Below are 19052 nucleotides of genomic sequence, written 5' to 3' on the forward strand. Positions count from 1 at the left end.
CATTCATTTCTATAGGGCAGCACGGCGTGCTGCCGGATACGGAAACGCAGACCCGCACTTCCGGGTCCGCAGTTCCGTTCCCGAAAAAAAATGCGGACCCGCACATTGCCGCTGTTACGGACGTCTGAATGGAGCCCAACAGTGGCGCAGATCCCCCCCCCATAACCGTGTCGTCTACAGATCCCTCTCCCTATAACAGTGTCATCTACAGATTCCCCCCCCAGTAACAGTGTCATGACATCCTAAGACCCCCGATCCCCCTCCCTATAACACTATAAGAGTATCATCCACAGATCCCTCCCCCCCTATAACAGTGTAATGACTCATGACATCCACAGACCACAGATCACCCTCCCACCGCTCACATTTGAACATGATTTCTCTAAACGGTAAAGTAAACACTGTAATCATCCAGGCTGCACTGACAGTAACTTTAAAGGGGTTCTGCACTTTCATTTAACTGATGATCTATCCTCTGGATAGATCATCAGCTTCTGATCGGTGGGGGTCAGACACCCGGGACCCCCGCCGATCAGCTGTTTGAAAAGGCACCGGCGCTCGAGCAGCACCGCGGCCTTCTCACTGTTTACCGCCGGGCCGCCCGCCCACTGACGTCACGACTAGTATTAACTAGCCTGAGCGCGGCTAAGCTCTGTTCACTTGAATGGAGCTTAGCCACTCCCACGCTAGTTGATACAAGTCGTGACGTCAGTGGGCTGGTGGTAAACAGTGAGAAGGCCGCGGCGCTACTGGAGCGCCGGTGCCTTCTCAAGTAAGCTGATCGGCGGGGGTCCCGAGTGTCTGACCCCCGCCGATCAGAAGCTGATGATCTATCCAGAGGATAGATCATCAGTTAAATGAAAGTGCAGAACCCCTTTAACTTTTAAATCAGGAAGATTCTGGGGCAGCCGCCAGCCGGCTCTCCTCTCAGACTCAGTCAGAGTCAGATCTAATCTCTCTAGTTAGAATTAGGGATCGACCGATTATCGGATTTACCGATATTATCGGCCGATATTCAGGATTTTGAACGTTATCGGTATCGGCATTTATTGCGGCCGATATTCCGATAACGTCCTGGGAACACAGATCGCGCTGCTGTCAGCGCTCTCCGTGTTCCCTCAGCAGCAGCACAGGGGAGAAGGAGCAGTGTCTCCTCCCCCTGTGCTGCTGCCGCTCCAGCCAAAGGGAGGACAGGGGACAAGAGGAGGGGAGGAGCTATGGCCACTGCGCCACCAATGAAGCTTAATCTCACATTAATTCATATACAGGAGGCGGGAGCTGCAGGATCACATAGCCGGCTCCCGACCTCTATGAGCTGTAGCTGCGATCTGCGGTAGTTAACTCCTCAGGTGCCGGGGATCGCAGCTACTGCTCATAGAGGTCGGGAGCCGGCTATGTGATCCTGCAGCTCCCGCCTCCTGTATATTACATTAAGATTCATTGGTGGCGCAGTGCGCCCCCCCAAGCCCCCCAGTATCAGACATTGGTGGCGCAGTGCGCCCCCCCTCCCCCCCAATATTAGGCATTGGTGGCGCAGTGCGCCCCACCCCCCCAAGCCCCCCCAGTATTAAGCATTGGTGGCGCAGTGCGCCCCCCCCTCCCCCCCAGTTTTAAGCAGTGGTGCGCCCCCCCCCCCCTCAACCCAGTCGCAGTGCGCCCCCCACAGGATTCACTCTCCCCTGCTCCTCCGATCGGAGCCCCAGCAGTGTAATGCTGGGGCTCCGATCGGTTACCATGGCAGCCAGGACGCTATTGAAGCCCTGGCTGCCATGATAAGCTCCATGCTGCTGTGTGCACAAAGCACACAGCAGCAGGGACAGTGTGAGCTCCTATTCACCCTGATAGATCTCTATCAGGGTGAATAGGACAAGGGTTCTAGTCCCTAAGGGGGCTAAAAGTTAGTTAAAAAAAAAAAAGTAATAAAAATAAAAACACCAATATATTAAATATAAATGAAAAAGAAAGATTTACAAAAAAATAAAAATACACATTAACAATAAACATACATTTTCAGCAGATTTGTGGGAATTTTAATTTTTTTTTCAAAAATGAAAATTCCCAGAATATCGGTATAAATTATCGGCTATCGGCCTGAAAGTTCACAAATTATCGGTATCGGTATCGGCCCTAAAAAATCAATATCGGTCGATCCCTAGTTAGAATAGAAAGAGACTTAGTCAGTCCACTCAGTCACTACTTGTAAGTTGTACCTTATTATTATTAAGTTAACCTGCTACACACCGTCACCACTAGGTCAGGCTCAGTCCAGTCTGTTCGGTATCGGTAGGGTAGGGCCACGCCACACACGGTTACTTGCTCATAGCAGCCGCATCCTCCTTTCATAAAGATGCCCCCTCCTCATGTTGATTGACAGGGCCAGCGAACGCGCTCGTCCTCTGGCTGGCCCTGTCTGCGTTCAAAATCTGGCGCCTGCGCCGTACCGGTCTTCAGTCGGCGCAGGCGCACTGAGAGGAGGACACTCGCTCGGCCGCTCCTTCCTCAGTGCACCTGCGCCGGGTGTAGATGTGATGTCATCGGCACAGGCGCTTTGAGGAAGGAGCGGCCGAGTGAGTGTCCTCCTCTCAGTGCGCCTGCGCCGACTGAAGACCGGTACGGCGCAGGCGCCAGATTTTGAACGCAGACAGGGCCAGCCAGAGGACGAGCGCGTTCGCTGGCCCTGTCAATCAACATGAGGAGGGGGCATCTTTATGAAAGGAGGATGCGGCTGCTATGAGCAAGTAACCGCCCTACTTGCTGGTAGAGAGCTCATTTACATATTATAAAAGTCTGTTTTTTTTAAGAAACTGCCCAACCAAAATGAGTAAGAGCATTATATATTGATAAATCGCATTATAAGGAATTTAAGTTGCCAAAAAAAAAAATATATGACTTTAGTGGGGTGACAGAAGCCCTGCAGCTGCTGCCAGTAGTTGAATGGATCAGAATCAGCTAGTCTCAACTAGCGGCACGCTGATTTATGCACAGCACTGCCACCGAGTTTGACTGAGTCTGACTCAACTTGTCAGGGCCGGGGGCGGAGCTGGGGGCGGGGCCGGGCGGAGCTGGGGGCGGGGCCAAGGACGGAGCCGGGGACGCGGAGACTAGAGAATGAGACGGCAACGGCACCAAGTCAGATCATCAGATGTGAAGATGTCCGGTAGGGCTGCCTAGTGCCTACACAGTGCACAGCAGCGCAGCATAGACCATCCACCACCAAAATGAATGGGGGACATTTTAGTTGGGGGGGCACAGCTTGATGTAGGGGGGGCCGTGGCCCCCTCTGGCGACGCCACTGGTCCTGATTAGACACTGGGTCTTGCCACAAGAGGGCGTAAAAGTGCTTCCCCTGCTGCCCTATAAAAAGACTCTCAGAGGCTACCTTTGGGTAGTATACCTCATGGGGAAAAATCGTTGACCGTTAGACATGCCTCTACAATGCACCTGCAGATATTTTGCTCAGCTAACTTCGAGAGGGGGCACATCACCGGATGGAGAGAAGCAGGACGGTCCTTTCGACAAACTGCCATCTAGGCCATTCTGACCTAGCTGTTAGGAGCTGTGGTGGTGAGGACGCACACACAGCAATCAGGCCGCTGATGGCCCAGACGGATCACCAGTAGAGAGGATCGCTTGATCAGCCTCACCTAAGGAGGCATCATACTCTGAGGGGAGCACTAAGGAGGCATCATACTCTGAGAGGTTTATCAATACGGTTTGTCAGATACAAAGGGGACTAGGCAGGGATGGTCAGGCTCGTCTTAAAAGAAAAAACATTGCTACGCGCGCTGCAGGGGTTAACCCCTTTTGCATTCTTTCACATTTGGGAGGCACGGCCGCTATTACTGTTTAGTCTACTATCTGATTGACTCTGTTGTATTCAAAGACACTATTGAGTTGCGGCTGGAAGAAGTCATCATAGTGGTCTGGGCCAGACAGAGAACAAAAAGGAGAGTTAACTACTCTGATAAGACATCACCTGTGAGTCCAGACTTTGCCCAATCATATGTCTGAAAACTTGCTTCTAAATAGATTGAACTGTTCTTATGACATTTAATCAAACCCCCAGTGATCATGAGAATGGGGGTCCGGAAGTGCTGTCTATCTGCCCCATGAGACTAGGGCGGCAGTGTGCGCTCTCATCACTTCTATGGCACTGCTGTAAGTGCTGTACTTGTCCCATAGAAATAAATGGAGCATAGGACGCACAGGCACACTGCCGCTCTATTCTCATGGGTCGGTTTGGCGGCACTTTTTTACCCCAGTCTTCGTGAAGCCGGTGAGTCCAAAACCCTTTAAGGGTCAACTTATCTCTCTCCACAGGATAGGGGATAAGCACCTGATCGCCAGAACAAAAACATGTCTGTTTTAGCCGTGTAATAACAATTCTGGAGCATCTTTTCCTTTAAACAGTGCATTGTGCTGTTCCTCTGTTATTACTGCAATAAAAAAAAAAATTGTATGTCGATTTCCAGTGCGGATTCTATCCTTTCAAAGAGCAAAGCAGGAGATCTCTAGCAAATCCACTTCAAAATCTTCAAGTTAGGGCTCATACACACAACCATCCTCAAAACACGGATCTGCAAAAAATACGGATGACGTCCGTGCGCATTCCGTATTTTGCGGAACAGAACAGCTGGCCCCTAATAGAACAGTCCGATCCTTGTCCGTAACGTGGACAATAATAGGACATGTTCTATTTTTTTGCAGAACAGACATACAGAAACAGAATGCACACGGAGTATCTTCAGTTTTTTTGCGGACCCATTGAAATGAATGGTTCCGCATACGGTCCGCAGAAAAAACGTTTGTGTGCATGAGCTCTAAGGCCAAGTTCACACTTCCATTATTTGGTCGGTTATTTAAATCAGTGATTGTGAGCCTCAGGGTTTTCATGTCTGTACCTCCGCACCACCAAAAGACAGAACATGTTCTAGCTCTGGCCGTATCTTGCTGATCGCGGACCAACCAAGTCAATACCGTACGCAGCGCTGGCACTGAGCCAGTATGGTTGTGTGCATGAGCCCAAAACCAGTAGGGAAGCCTACACAGAGCTAAGGTAAAATGGAAAGATTTCTTCCAGTTCTGTGTTTTGGACACCTGGTTTGGTGCCGACTTTGGTGCAGAAGTGCAGTGAAAACCATCGAAAAGTCTGCATCAGCTACACAATGGCGCCCGTCACATGTAAGCAGTTACAAAGGGAGCGGACTCCCTCTGTCTCCCATCGGTGCCCTGCAAATGAGATCACGGGGTGCAAATGCCAGTGCAGCAGGCCGGGACCTAGTGTAGGCCTCAGGCCTGCCTCCAGGCGAAGTAGAAAAAAATGAAAAAATATCTCCTAGTCAATAAAGGGGTATTCCGGTTGTTTCACGTTATACCATTTCCACAGCATAGGGGATAACTATTAGATGGGTGGGGGTCCTACCGCTGGGACACCGATTACGAGAACAGAGCGGCTGGTACCACATGCACATGGCCGCTCCATTCATTTCTATTGGAGTTCCTGAGACAGGTAAGCGCTGTATTCCCTATCTCCGATACTCCAATAGAAATTAACGGAGCGGCTGCGCGCATGTGTGACCGGCCGGTCCGTTCATTTCAGAGGAGGTACGGAGCCTTCGTTCTCATAATCGGTGGGAGTCCCATCGGTAAGACCCTCACCCATCGAATAGTTATCCCCTATCCTGTGGATAGGGGATAAATTGAAACAATTGGAATACCCCTTTAAGGCCCAAAACAGGCCGGTCACTAAGGGGTTATAAATCTGTATTAGGTCCTATTCACATGACAGTATTTCTTTTAAGGATCGCACATGGACCCATTTATTTTAACAGGTCTGCAAAAAAAACAGACAGCGCACCGCGTGTTGTCCACATGTCCATTTTGCAGTCCCGCAAAAAGAAAGAACCCTTTTCCATTTTGCAGACAAGTGCCAAAGCCTGCTGGAAACCAAGACAAAGCCTGTAAACTGTTTGGAGAAACGTTTATGCAAAGTAAAGCTGTTATCAACTTCATCACAAGGTCTGGACTTAATTTATTTCATCATCCCCTTCATTGCTGCGGAGCCAACACCTGGGGTTCCAGCGTATCCTGGTAGGAGCACAGTGACACGTGTAACACCTTAAAGGGACATAATAGGCTTCCCTACACCACTCTGGCATTCTTACACCTGGGTACCATCCACTACCTTACTAAAAGGGGCCCTGTGCCCTTGTTGCTTCATGGCAATTTGCGTCACGAAAAACAAACATTTATCCCATTCCCTAAATGGGCCCCAGCGCGTCCCTCGGCCTTCCGTTGCAGGTCCGAGTCCGATCGCTCAATGACGCCCGCTGTAAGTTTCTCGCGTTGCACTTGCTCGTGCGTGTCTGGCTTTAGCCTGGCTGCACATGGCACAGATTTGTGCGCAGAAAATCCGCAATAAATCTGCACAAAAAAAACACATAAATCTGCACTATTTATCACGTTTTTTGTGTGGGTTTTTGGTGCTGATTTGATGCCGATTTTCTGCAGATCTCACCGCTGGCGATTTAAAAAAAAAAACGCAAAGCGCACGTGACAGTGTCTGACCTTGAAAAAAACACAATGCAGCAGCACTCTGCAAACACAAATAAAGTACTATGATGCCATAATTGTAGAAAACATTCTGGCGCTAATACTACGCTTATTTAGCAAATTTGAGATTCTTGGCAAATACATGTTGTACAAAATTATTTGGACCCGTCTGCCAAATGTCAAGGCGATCCCTATAAGACGGGAACCTAACAGTAAATCCTACCTGTTATGTGCCATAATGACCACCATAAGATTCAGGGAGTGCAGGTTCCACATGCATGCTGGGTCCACTCTACTTTTTGGAACCTGCACTCCCTGAATCTTATGGTGGCCATTATGGCACATAACAGGTAGGATTTACTGTTAGGTTCCCGTCTTATAGGGATCGCCTTGACATTTGGCAGACGGGTCCAAATAATTTTGTACAACATGTATTTGCCAAGAATCTCAAATTTGCTAAATAAGCGTAGTATTAGCGCCAGAATGTTTTCTACAATTACGGCATTATAATACTGCCGCATTGTCTTTTTTTCTTTGTGCTTCCAGCCATGGCAGCGTGCACCTGCACATTGGGATGTGCTGACTGACCCCCTTTTTTTTGCAGTGTCTGACCTCGTTCACACTGCTGGGGCTGTTTTACGCTGCAGTTTTTCCTTACAAAATTCAGCATAGAAAAGACACACGTAATCCGCGTCGTCTGCAGGTAGCCTTATAATTTCATCCGCTAGCGCAGGCGCGGTGAGCTACAATGGGAGACGTAGCTGGGGGGTGTCTCATCAAGCGCCCCGCCGGGAGCAGCCTTTGGCCACGTTCACACAAGCGTATAGAAATACGGCTCTAGGATGCGCAAATTCTGATTCCGAAAAAGCTGCATTTCACAAAAATGGCTACAGAGTACGGGCTCATGCATGCGACCATATGTATTTTGCAATATGTAGTATTCCCCGGTCGGCACTGCGATGGAATAGTGTGGCGGTGCACGTGTCCGTGGGCTGGCGTCCCAGGAAACAGCAATATAGAAAGGACCGGCACTCACCCGTAGTAGCTTTTTGAATGCTGAATTTATTGGTCACATATCATAAGTGACGCGTTTCGGCACTGAACGTGCCTTCATCAGACTGTACGTACCGTACATATTACCAAAACATTCCTTTAAATAGACCGCCAAAATACAAAGCAACTGACGTCATTGAAGACACAGAGGATTATTTTACACATCGGGTGTATAAACGGCAGGATACTTCCGGCACCGCAACTCTATTGATACGTACAAGAGACCGACGAGCAGGTTCAGCATCATCTGGTTCTGGCAGCGACATTACAAGTGGACTACGGGGGCCTTTTTTATTCAAACGCAACCGTCCAAGAAAGCCAACACAAAGAGAGCCAGGCGCCATCATAGACGCAGTAGATGCACCGAGGAAGACAAGGTTGCAGGTATGGCAGAGAACTTAGTTTTGAACTTGTCTTCTAAGGCCTCTTTCACAAGGGTGAGTTTTCCGCGCGGGTGCAATGCGGGAGGTGAACACATTGCACCCGCACTAAATCTGGACCCATTCATTTCTATGGGGCTGTGCACATGAGCGGTGATATTCACGCATCAAATCGCAGCAAGCTCTATATTGTGCGTTTTTTATGCAACGCAGGCCCCATAGAAATGAATGCGTGAAAATCGCAAGCAAGTACGGATGCGGTGCGATTTTCACGCACGGTTGCTAGGTGACGATCGGGATGCGGACCCGATCATTATTATTTTCTCTTATAACATGGTTCTAAGGGAAAATAATAGCATTCTTAATACAGAATGCATAGTACAATAGCGCTGGAGGGGTTAAAAAAAAATAAAAAATAATATAACTCACCTTAATCCACTTGATCGCGCAGCCGGCTTCTCTTCTGTCGTCTTCTTTGCTGTGCACAGGCAAAGGACCTTTGATGACGTCACTTCTCTCATCACATGGTCCGTCACACGATCACCATGGTAAATGATCATGTGATAGACCATGTGATGAGCGAAGTGACGTCATCAAAGGTCCTATTCCTCACAGAAGAAGACAGAAGGAGATGCCGGCTGCGCGAACAAGTGGATTAAGGTGAGTTATATTATTTTTTATTTTTTTTAACCCCTCCAGCCCTATTGTTCTATGCATTCTGTATTAAGAATGCTATTATTTTCCCTTATAACCATGTTATAAGAGAAAATAATACAATCTATACAACACCGATCCCAAACCCGAACTTCTGTGAAGAAGTCTGGGTTTGGGTACCAAACATGCCGATTTTTCTCACGTGCAAAACGCATTACAATGTTTTGCACCCGTGCGGTAAAAACACAAACATGGAACGCAATCGCAGTGAAAACTGACTTGTTTTAGTGTCAAAATCGCACCATTTTCCCTAAACGCATCCGGCCCAAATCCGCAACGCCCGTGTGAAAGAGGCCTTACTAGTAACCATCCAGCGTCCACTAAGAAGTCTCTCCCCTACTCCCAATATCAAAGGGTTAAGCTCATTGTGAGTGACGCAGAGACTCGTGCGATGACGAAACGACGACAAAGTACAAGGATAGAGGTTATCCCATACATCTATTGCAGGAACAGAAGAATAGGGTTCAGACTGCACAGGAAGATAAACCTAAGGCCTCTTGCACACAAAGGTTTTTTTTGTTTTCGTTTTCATTCCTTTTTGTGCGTTCCGTATTCGGAACCATTCATTTCAATGGACCCGCCCAAAAAACGGAAGGTACTCCGTATGCCTTCCGTTTCCGTATTTCCGTTCAAAGATAGAACATATCCTATTATTGTCCGCATAATGGACAAGGATAGAACTGTTCTATCTGTTCCGTTCCGCAAAAAGCGGAATGCACACGGACGTCATCCGTATTTTTTGAGGATCTGTTTTTTGCGGATCGCAAAATACTGAAAAAGCCATACGGTTGTGTGCAGGAGGCATAAAAAAAAGATCCACGCATCCCATCGGTTGTGAAACATCATCAGTAAACACTGGAGTGTCATCTCCGGATCATATCCGCAGATAACGGAGCTCAACCAACCACCGATGATCTGCTACAAGAGAGCTGACAGTATTAAAGACAGAAGATGTTCTCCCCGTCTTTGCCTGGGTCTCCTCCGGGTTCTCCAGGTTCCTCACACACTTCAAAGACCTACTGATAGGGACCTTAGATTGTGAGCCCCATTGGGGACAGTTGGATGCTAATGTCTGTAAAGCGCTGCGGGATATAGTACCGCCATATAAGTGAGTAAAATAAATAAATAGTCAGGGCCGACATTGGTAGCAACAAGACAGAGCTGCGGCAGAGGGTGTTGTCTTCTCCTAGACAGGGAACCTTCCCGTGTTTGAATTGTGTAAACTGCTCGAGTGTTTTCACCAGCGGAAACATGCTATAGCACAATTATTGAAGGTGCCTCACTACCTCGCAAGAGGGCGGCTGGTTGGATCCACCGGTTGCAAACGATGGAACCAAGAGGCCTCAACCGTGATTACAACGTATGTGGTTCCTAACATTGCTCCATACATCTCCTCCCTGGTCTCCACCCACCACCCTACCCGTGCTCTCCGTTCTGTTAGCGGCCTAAGATTAACAACCTCCAGAATCCGTACCTCTCACTCCCGTCGAGCTGCACCTACTCTCTGGAATGCTCTGCCCAGAGATATCAGGTCAATTCACAACTTCTCCACCTTCAAACGTGCCTTAAAAACACACCTTTTCAGGCAGGCTTATCAGGCTTCCTAAACTGACCATTGGCCGACTAAACCTCCCCCACCACCAACTCCTCTGGCAGGAACGCCATCCTCTAAGGCCTATTTCACATGGGCGTCATGTTTTTTGCCCGGATAAGATGCGGGTGCATTGCGGGAAAATGCGCGATTCAGTGCGGGTGCAATGCGTTCACCTCATGCATTGCACCCGCGTGGAAAACTCACCCGTGTGAAAGGGGCCTTACAGTCCCAAACCCGAAGCAAATCGGCCAGTGTTCCGTTAGATTTCCCTACTCTCGTCACTTTCCGGCCTCACCGGACATGACGTGAGGAGGTGTGCCGTGCCGCGCAGGCGCATGACGACGGGGTAGGGAAATTTCACAGCAGAGTTAGCTGGACACTGGCTAACACTGCGCATGCGCCGGGAGCCTCACCAGCAGTTAGGATAGGGAAAAATTACGGGCCAGGGCGCAGGCGCGGTGATCGGATGTTCTCAGCTGGACACCGGCCGACACTGCGCATGTGCTGTTAGGGTAGGGAAAAAGCACTGGCCTGTAATTTTTCCCTACCCTAACCAGGTGAGGCTCCCGGCGCATGCGCAGTGTCGGCCGGTGTTTAGCTAACTCTGCTGTGAAATTTCCCTACCCCGTCGTCGTGCGCCTGCGCGGCGCGGCACACCTCCTCACGTCATGTCCGGTGAGGCCAGAAGTGACGAGGGTAGGGAAATGTAACGGAACACCGGCACCACTCCTGTCAGCCCCAATTCCTCATAGATTGTAAGCTCCTGTGAGCAGGGCCCTGACTCCTAGTCCTTCAGTTGTATTAGCCGGTTACGTTTGTTTTGTACATGAACCCTATGAATTTGTAAAGCGCTGCGGAATATGGTGGCGCTGTATAAATACACGTTATTATTGCTCTATATGCTTCTCTTTTAGCGGAATACACGGACATTATCTCCTTATGTCTGCATCCATGCAATTGTTTCCTATTGTTTCACTTGGGGGGCGGGGCTTCTTCGATGACGTCACTTCCTTTGTATGTTGGCGGTCTATTTTAACGAATGTTTAGTTAATACGTACGTACAGTCTGATGAAGGCACGCTCAGGGCCGAAACGCGTCACTTAGGATATGTGACCAATAAATTCAGCATTCAAAAAAAAGCTACTACGGGTGAGTGCCGATCCTTTCTATATCGTCATATGTATTTTGCGGAACGGAACAGCCGGCCCCTAATAGAACAGTCCTATCCTTGTCCGTAATGCGAACAATAATAGGACATGTTCTATTTTTTTGCAGAACGCACATACGGAAACAGGATGCACACAGAGTAGCTTCCGTTTTTTTGGTGGACCCATTGCAATGAGGGGTTCCGCATATGGTCCGCAGAAAAAAAACGGAACGGACACAGAAAGAAAATACGTTTGTGTGCAAGAGCCCTAACTCAACCCATAATCACACCCACTTGGCGGAGGCGACGAACACGGTAATTCTTTATTGGCGCAGTTTAGGGGCCCCTAGTGCTGATACATCCCTCTATCTAGGGCCCAGGGTCATCACCAGATCCTGCTGCCAGTCCCATGACAAGTACATTGCGGAACTGCCATTTATGCAATTGCCTATGAAAACATTAACACTGGAGGAAAGAAGACACAGACAACTCCCAGCATGCACTGCGAGGCAAAGCATGCTGGCACCTGTAGTACCTCAGCAGCCCCCTCCGCTGAGCGCACACTCCCCGCCATCACCACCTACCTGGCCCCTGCCATTCATTGATAAATACACAGGCTAACCGGGGGCGGGGCTCCAGAGGTCGTCGTCATGTGATCAGTCACGTGATGGGCGGGGTTTACTGCACACAGGACGTCTGTGTGTGTGCGACCTGTGCATAGCAATATTGAGTGTGTGATAGCAGAGCTGTGTGTGTGACTTGCATATAGCAGGGCTGTGTGTGTGACGTGCAGATAGCAGAGCTGTGTGTGTGACGTGCAGATAGCAGAGCTGTGTGTGTGACGTGAAGATAGCAGGGCTGTGTGTGTGTGACGTGCACATAGCAGAGTTGTGTGTGTGAGTGACGTGCAGATAGCAGAGCTGAGTGTGTGAGACGTGCAGATAGCAGTGCTGAGTGTGTGACGTGCAGATAGCAGAGCTGAGTGTGTGACGTGCAGATAGCAGAGCTGAGTGTGTGACGTGCAGATAGCAGAGCTGTGTGTGTGACGTGCAGATAGCAGAGTTGTGTGTGACGTGCAGATAGCAGAGCTGAGTGTGTGACGTGCAGATAGCAGAGCTGTGTGTGTGACGTGCAGATAGCAGAGCTGAGTGTGTGATGTGCAGATAGCAGAGCTGAGTGTGTGACGTGCAGATAGCAGAGCTGAGTGTGTGAGTGACGTGCAGATAGCAGAGCTGTGTGTGTGATGTGCAGATAGCAGAGTTGTGTGTGTGTGTGATGTGCAGATAGCAGAGTTGTGTGTGTGAGTGACGTGCAGAGAGCAGGGCTGAGTGTGTGTGAGACGTGCAGATAGCAGAGCTGAGTGTGTGTGACGTGCAGATAGCAGAGCTGAGTGTGTGACGTGCAGATAGTAGAGCTGTGTGTGTGTGTGTGAGTGACGTGCAGAGAGCAGAGCTGTGTGTGTGACGTGCAGATAGCAGAGCTGAGTGTGTGATGTGCAGATAGCAGAGCTGTGTGTGTGACGTGCAGATAGCAGAGCTGAGTGTGTGAGTGACGTGCAGATAGCAGAGCTGTGTGTGTGTGTGATGTGCAGATAGCAGAGTTGTGTGTGTGAGTGACGTGCAGAGAGCAGGGCTGAGTGTGTGTGAGACGTGCAGATAGCAGAGCTGAGTGTGTGATGTGCAGATAGCAGAGCTGAGTGTGTGACGTGCAGATAGCAGAGCTGAGTGTGTGAGTGACGTGCAGATAGCAGAGCTGTGTGTGTGTGTGATGTGCAGATAGCAGAGTTGTGTGTGTGAGTGACGTGCAGAGAGCAGGGCTGAGTGTGTGTGAGACGTGCAGATAGCAGAGCTGAGTGTGTGATGTGCAGATAGCAGAGCTGAGTGTGTGTGACGTGCAGATAGTAGAGCTAAGTGTGTGACGTGCAGATAGCAGAGCTGTGTGTGCAGGCATTTGCCTAGTGCGGCACTTACCAATGGGGCGGCAGCATGAGAGGATGCCACGCCCATGACGCTCCCTGTTCTCACCATAGAGACGACGTAACCTCTTCCTGTCACATGACCCCTCCCTGTCAAAGACCTCGAGACTCTCCGTCGCCCTGTGAGACACGGACGCAGCATGGACACTCGGCAGCGGGCACAGCGGCAGAAGGAAGGCGGGCCGGAGACGGTGTCCGCGGAGCTGGCGGAGCGGCGGAGGGAGGCGCGGGGCTGCCTGCAGACGCTGTCTCAGCACTCCTACTGGTTCGACATCTGGGTCTTCCTCCTGTTTGACCTGATCCTGTTCGTGTTCATCTACCTGCTGCCCTGAGTCGGTGAGTGGTGGCTGCAATGCCCCGTCTGCCCCCTGCACTGTATGGACCACATAGGTGGGTGCCCCTACATTACGGTGGCTCGTGCCCTGTCTGCCCCCTGCAGTGTATGGACCACATAGGTGGGTGCCCCTACATTACGGTGGCTCGTGCCCTGTCTGCCCCCTGCAGTGTATGGGCCACATAGGTGGGTGCCCCTACATTACGGTGGCTCGTGCCCTGTCTGCCCCCTGCACTGTATGGGCCACATAGGTGGGTGCCCCTACATTACAGTGGATCGTGCCCTCTCTGCCCCCTGCAGTGTATGGGCCACATAGGTGGGTGCCCCTACATTACGGTGGATCGTGCCCTGTCTGCCCCCTGCAGTGTATGGGCCACATAGGTGGGTGCCCCTACATTACACTGGATCGTGCCCTGTCTGCCCCCTGCACTGTATGGGCCACATAGGTGGGTGCCCCTACATTACGGTGGATCGTGCCCTGTCTGCCCCCTGCAGTGTATGGGCCACATAGGTGGGTGCCCCTACATTACAGTGGATCGTGCCCTGTCTGCCCCCTGCACTGTATGGGCCACATAGGTGGGTGCCCCTACATTACGGTGGATCGTGCCCTGTCTGCCCCCTGCACTGTATTGGCCACATAGGTGGGTGCCCCTACATTACGGTGGATCGTGCCCTGTCTGCCCCCTGCACTGTATGGGCCACATAGGTGGGTGCCCCTACATTACGGTGGATCGTGCCCTGTCTGCCCCCTGCAGTGTATGGGCCACATAGGTGGGTGCCCCTATATTACGGTGGATCGTGCCCTGTCTGCCCCCTGCAGTGTATGGGCCACATAGGTGGGAGCCCCTACATTACGGTGGATCGTGCCCTGTCTGCCCCCTGCAGTGTATGGGCCACATAGGTGGGAGCCCCTACATTACGGTGGATCGTGCCCTGTCTGCCCCCTGCAGTGTATGGGCCTGCCATAAATATGGCGACTGGATGATCACAGGGGGCCGTTAGGGCTGTGTGTCTTTCCATAGCAAAGGCAGATTCACAGGCTACCACGCATAAAAGGCCGCCCATACACTGCAGGGGGCAGACAGGGCATGACCCACCTATCCCTGCACACGGTCACCATGCACTGATCCCTGAGCCTGCTGTCTACAAAAACTGTAAGCACTTAAAGGGAACCTGTCACCGGGATTTTGGGTATAGAGCTGAGGACATGGGTTGCTAGATGGCCGCTAGCACATCTGCAATACCCAGTCCCCATAGCTCTGTGTGCTTTTATTGTGTAAAAAAAAAAACTGATTTGATACATATGCAAATTACCCTGAGATGAGTCCTGTCCCCCGACTCCTCTCACGTACCCCGACTCATCTCAGGGTAATTTGTATATGTATCAAATCAGGTTTTTTAGCAGCCCATGTCCTCAGCTCTACACACACAATCCTGGTGACAGGTTCCCTATAAATTGCAGTAATTCACAAAAAATCAATTACTTAGTTGTTTTATGGGGTAAGGGGGTTGGGTGGTTAGAGGGGGAGAATTAGGGAGGTGTTAATACTGTACTATAGCTGCACATTGTTTTAAAAATAAAATAAAAAGTAATCTGTAAAATACATTTGTGTCAGAAGTTGCGTTTTTTTTAATTTTTAGAATAATGATACAGGCATTTTATTTAATACATTGGTGCGAATTTCTGTGCTGTTGGAGGGGGGTGAGGGGCGGTATTACGCAATCTGTATAGATTTTTTTTTTTATACATACATATACAGATTGTGTAATACCGCCCCTCACCCCCCTCCAACAGCACAGAAATTAGCACCAATGTATTAAATAAAATGCCTGTATCATTATTCTAAAAATTAAAAAAACGCAACTTCTGACACAAATATATTGTAAAGAGGAAGGGGTGGGTCATATTTCTATTAGGGGGGTGCCCGAGTTTAGTCTCGCCTAGGTCTGCACAAAACCAAGATACACCACTGTGTGGGTGTGTGACGTGCAGATAGCAGAGCTGGGTGTGTGACGTGCAGATAGCAGAGCTGGGTGGGTGTGACGTGCAGATAGCAGAGCTGGGTGGGTGTGACGTGTGACGTGCAGATAGCAGAGCTGGGTGGGTGTGACGTGTGCGGGCAGCAGAGCTGGGTGGGTGTGAGTGTGACGTGTGCGGGCAGCAGAGCTGTGTGTGTGGGTGTGACGTGTGCGGGCAGCAGAGCTGTGTGTGTGGGTGTGACGTGTGCGGGCAGCAGAGCTGTGTGTGTGGGTGTGACGTGTGCGGGCAGCAGAGCTGTGTGTGTGGGTGTGACGTGTGCGGGCAGCAGAGCTGTGTGTGTGGGTGTGACGTGTGCGGGCAGCAGAGCTGTGTGTGTGGGTGTGACGTGTGCGGGCAGCAGAGCTGTGTGTGTGGGTGTGACGTGTGCGGGCAGCAGAGCTGTGTGTGTGACGTGTGCGGGCAGCAGAGCTGTGGGTGTGACGTGTGCGGGCAGCAGAGCTGTGTGTGTGGGTGTGACGTGTGCGGGCAGCAGAGCTGTGGGTGTGGGTGTGACGTGCGCGGGCAGCAGAGCTGTGGGTGTGACGTGCGCGGGCAGCAGAGCTGTGTGTGTGGGTGTGACGTGCGCGGGCAGCAGAGCTGTGTGTGTGGGTGTGACGTGCGCGGGCAGCAGAGCTGTGTGTGTGGGTGTGACGTGCGCGGGCAGCAGAGCTGTGTGTGTGGGTGTGACGTGCGCGGGCAGCAGAGCTGTGGGTGTGACGTATGCGGGCAGCAGAGCTGTGTGTGTGGGTGTGACGTGTGCGGGCAGCAGAGCTGTGTGTGTGGGTGTGACGTGTGCGGGCAGCAGAGCTGTGTGTGTGGGTGTGACGTGTGCGGGCAGCAGAGCTGTGGGTGTGACGTGTGCGGGCAGCAGAGCTGTGTGTGTGGGTGTGACGTGCGCGGGCAGCAGAGCTGTGGGTGTGACGTGTGCGGGCAGCAGAGCTGTGTGTGTGGGTGTGACGTGTGCGGGCAGCAGAGCTGTGTGTGTGGGTGTGACGTGTGCGGGCAGCAGAGCTGTGTGTGTGGGTGTGACGTGTGCGGGCAGCAGAGCTGTGTGTGTGGGTGTGACGTGTGCGGGCAGCAGAGCTGTGGGTGTGACGTGTGCGGGCAGCAGAGCTGTGGGTGTGACGTGTGCGGGCAGCAGAGCTGTGGGTGTGGGTGTGACGTGCGCGGGCAGCAGAGCTGTGTGTGTGGGTGTGACGTGTGCGGGCAGCAGAGCTGTGTGTGTGGGTGTGACGTGTGCGGGCAGCAGAGCTGTGTGTGGGTGTGACGTGCGCGGGCAGCAGAGCTGTGTGTGTGGGTGTGACGTGTGCGGGCAGCAGAGCTGTGTGTGTGACGTGCGCGGGCAGCAGAGCTGTGTGTGTGGGTGTGACGTGTGCGGGCAGCAGAGCTGTGTGTGGGTGTGACGTGTGCGGGCAGCAGAGCTGTGTGTGGGTGTGACGTGTGCGGGCAGCAGAGCTGTGTGTGTGGGTGTGACGTGTGCGGGCAGCAGAGCTGTGTGTGTGGGTGTGACGTGAGCGGGCAGCAGAGCTGTGTGTGGGTGTGACGTGTGCGGGCAGCAGAGCTGTGTGTGGGTGTGACGTGCGCGGGCAGCAGAGCTGTGTGACGTGCGCGGGCAGCAGAGCTGTGTGTGTGGGTGTGACGTGCGCGGGCAGCAGAGTTCTGTCTCTCAGGGTTGCCCTCTGTCTGGTAATTCCTGGATGTTGTGCAGCGCCATTGATTTCTGTGATTATCCTTCTACAGGTCGCAGTAGATGCAGCTCCGGGTCGTCGCTGAGATGTAGACGTGTAATATTACTAATCATCGAAACGTCTTAAGCAGTTGTGGAAATAATGCTGCAAAGTGAGAATGTTTTCAAAAATTAACAAAATGCAAAGTGAATGAAGAAGAAAGGACTGTTAACCCAATCAGTTCCGGGGTGATCGGCCTTTGCCTCCATCCTCAGTTCTTGTAGGGACACTCGCACAGACATGTTCCAGACACCGATCTTCTGTGGATGGAGGCTTGTTCATATCCTTCTCTTCATGTAATCCCTCTGTAGGGGTCATGTCATCACCTCCAGGATTCCTTGTTCTTCTTTATGCTAAAGATAGTTCTTGATGACACTGGATGGATATTTGGGGTTGTTGTTCTGCTGCAGAATAAATATGGAGCCAATCAGACGCCTCCCTGAGATGAGCGATAGAAATTACATATTTTACTGCGTCTATGAATTTCAGTCCCGGACTTAAAGGGGTTGTCCCACAAAAAAAAAAAAATGTCTACAGTTTTCAAACCAGCACCTGGATCTGAATACTTTTGTAATTGCGTGTAATAAAAAAAAAATAATAATAATTTTGTATAGTCACTGAGTTACTCAATAAAATGTATCTGTATAGCGCCACCTGCTTGTTTTTTGCTGTGTTTTTTTTTTTTTTTTTTTTTCTTATTTCTTTGTCCTGCTCACTGAGAAGGCCGCACATGCTCAGTTCCATCCTTCAACCGCATCCTGAGCTGTGATAGGGAGAGCTGGGACACGCCCCCTGAGCTGTGATAGGGAGAGCTGAGACACGCCCCCTGAGCTGTGATAGGGAGAGCTGAGACACGCCCCCTGAGCTGTGATAGGGAGAGCTGAGACACGCCCCCTGAGCTGTGATAGGGAGAGCTGAGACACGCCCCCTGAGCTGTGATAGGGAGAGCATGGACATGCCCCCTTTACTGCAGCAGAAAAGACCCTCCCCTTGAGCGGTCAGCTTTATATAAATCTAGCAGAGCAATGAATGGGGAGATCTCTGGATCCATGTGAGGTGCAGGGCTGGTTCTGGCTTTGTTAGGCTACTTTAACATTCGCGTCTCGTGCGGATCCGTTTGTATTATCTGTAATATAGCCAAGACGGATCCGTCTTGAACACCATTGAAAGTCAATGGAGGACAGATCTGTTTTCTATTGTGTCATAGAAAACAGATCCGTCCCCATTGACTTACATTGTGTGCCAGGACGGATCCGTTTGGCTCAGTTTCGTCAGACGGACACCAAACCGCTGCAAGCAGAATGGAGACTGAACGGAGGCAAACGGATGCTTTATGAGCGGATCCTTTTCCATTCAGAATGCAAACTGATCCGTTTTGGACCGCTTGTGAGAGCCCTGAACGGATCTCGGAGATTGTCGTGTACTATATGATGTCTGATATTCATTTTTTATATTAGTCATGGGAGATCCCCTTTAACCATTAGCATACTAGTGACAAGTGAATTAGTTAATGGTAGTGAAGTGGGCAGTAACAAAAGGTATATAATATACATAAC

General features: G+C 50.8%; 1 protein-coding gene and 1 long non-coding RNA gene across 2 annotated transcripts in view; one reads left to right on the top strand and one right to left on the bottom strand.

Moving 5' to 3' along the window:
• HHAT (hedgehog acyltransferase) overlaps positions 1–12290 on the bottom strand; it is a 324329-nt gene extending 312039 nt beyond the window's left edge. Inside the window, exon 1 of the mRNA XM_044286517.1 lies at positions 12025–12290. Coding sequence (XP_044142452.1) covers positions 12025–12042 — 18 coding nt within the window. The 5' untranslated portion in view covers positions 12043–12290. The remainder of the gene's footprint in view (positions 1–12024) is intronic.
• Positions 12291–13065: 775 nt separating this feature from the next.
• On the top strand, positions 13066–18100 carry LOC122932169. The gene is made up of 2 exons (XR_006388284.1): positions 13066–13751; positions 17510–18100. It is a non-coding gene; the product is annotated as an uncharacterized LOC122932169 (long non-coding RNA).
• Positions 18101–19052: the final 952 nt, after the last annotated feature.

The sequence above is a fragment of the Bufo gargarizans genome, chromosome 3 (assembly GCF_014858855.1).
Source record: "Bufo gargarizans isolate SCDJY-AF-19 chromosome 3, ASM1485885v1, whole genome shotgun sequence".
NCBI classification, from domain to species: domain Eukaryota; kingdom Metazoa; phylum Chordata; class Amphibia; order Anura; family Bufonidae; genus Bufo; species Bufo gargarizans.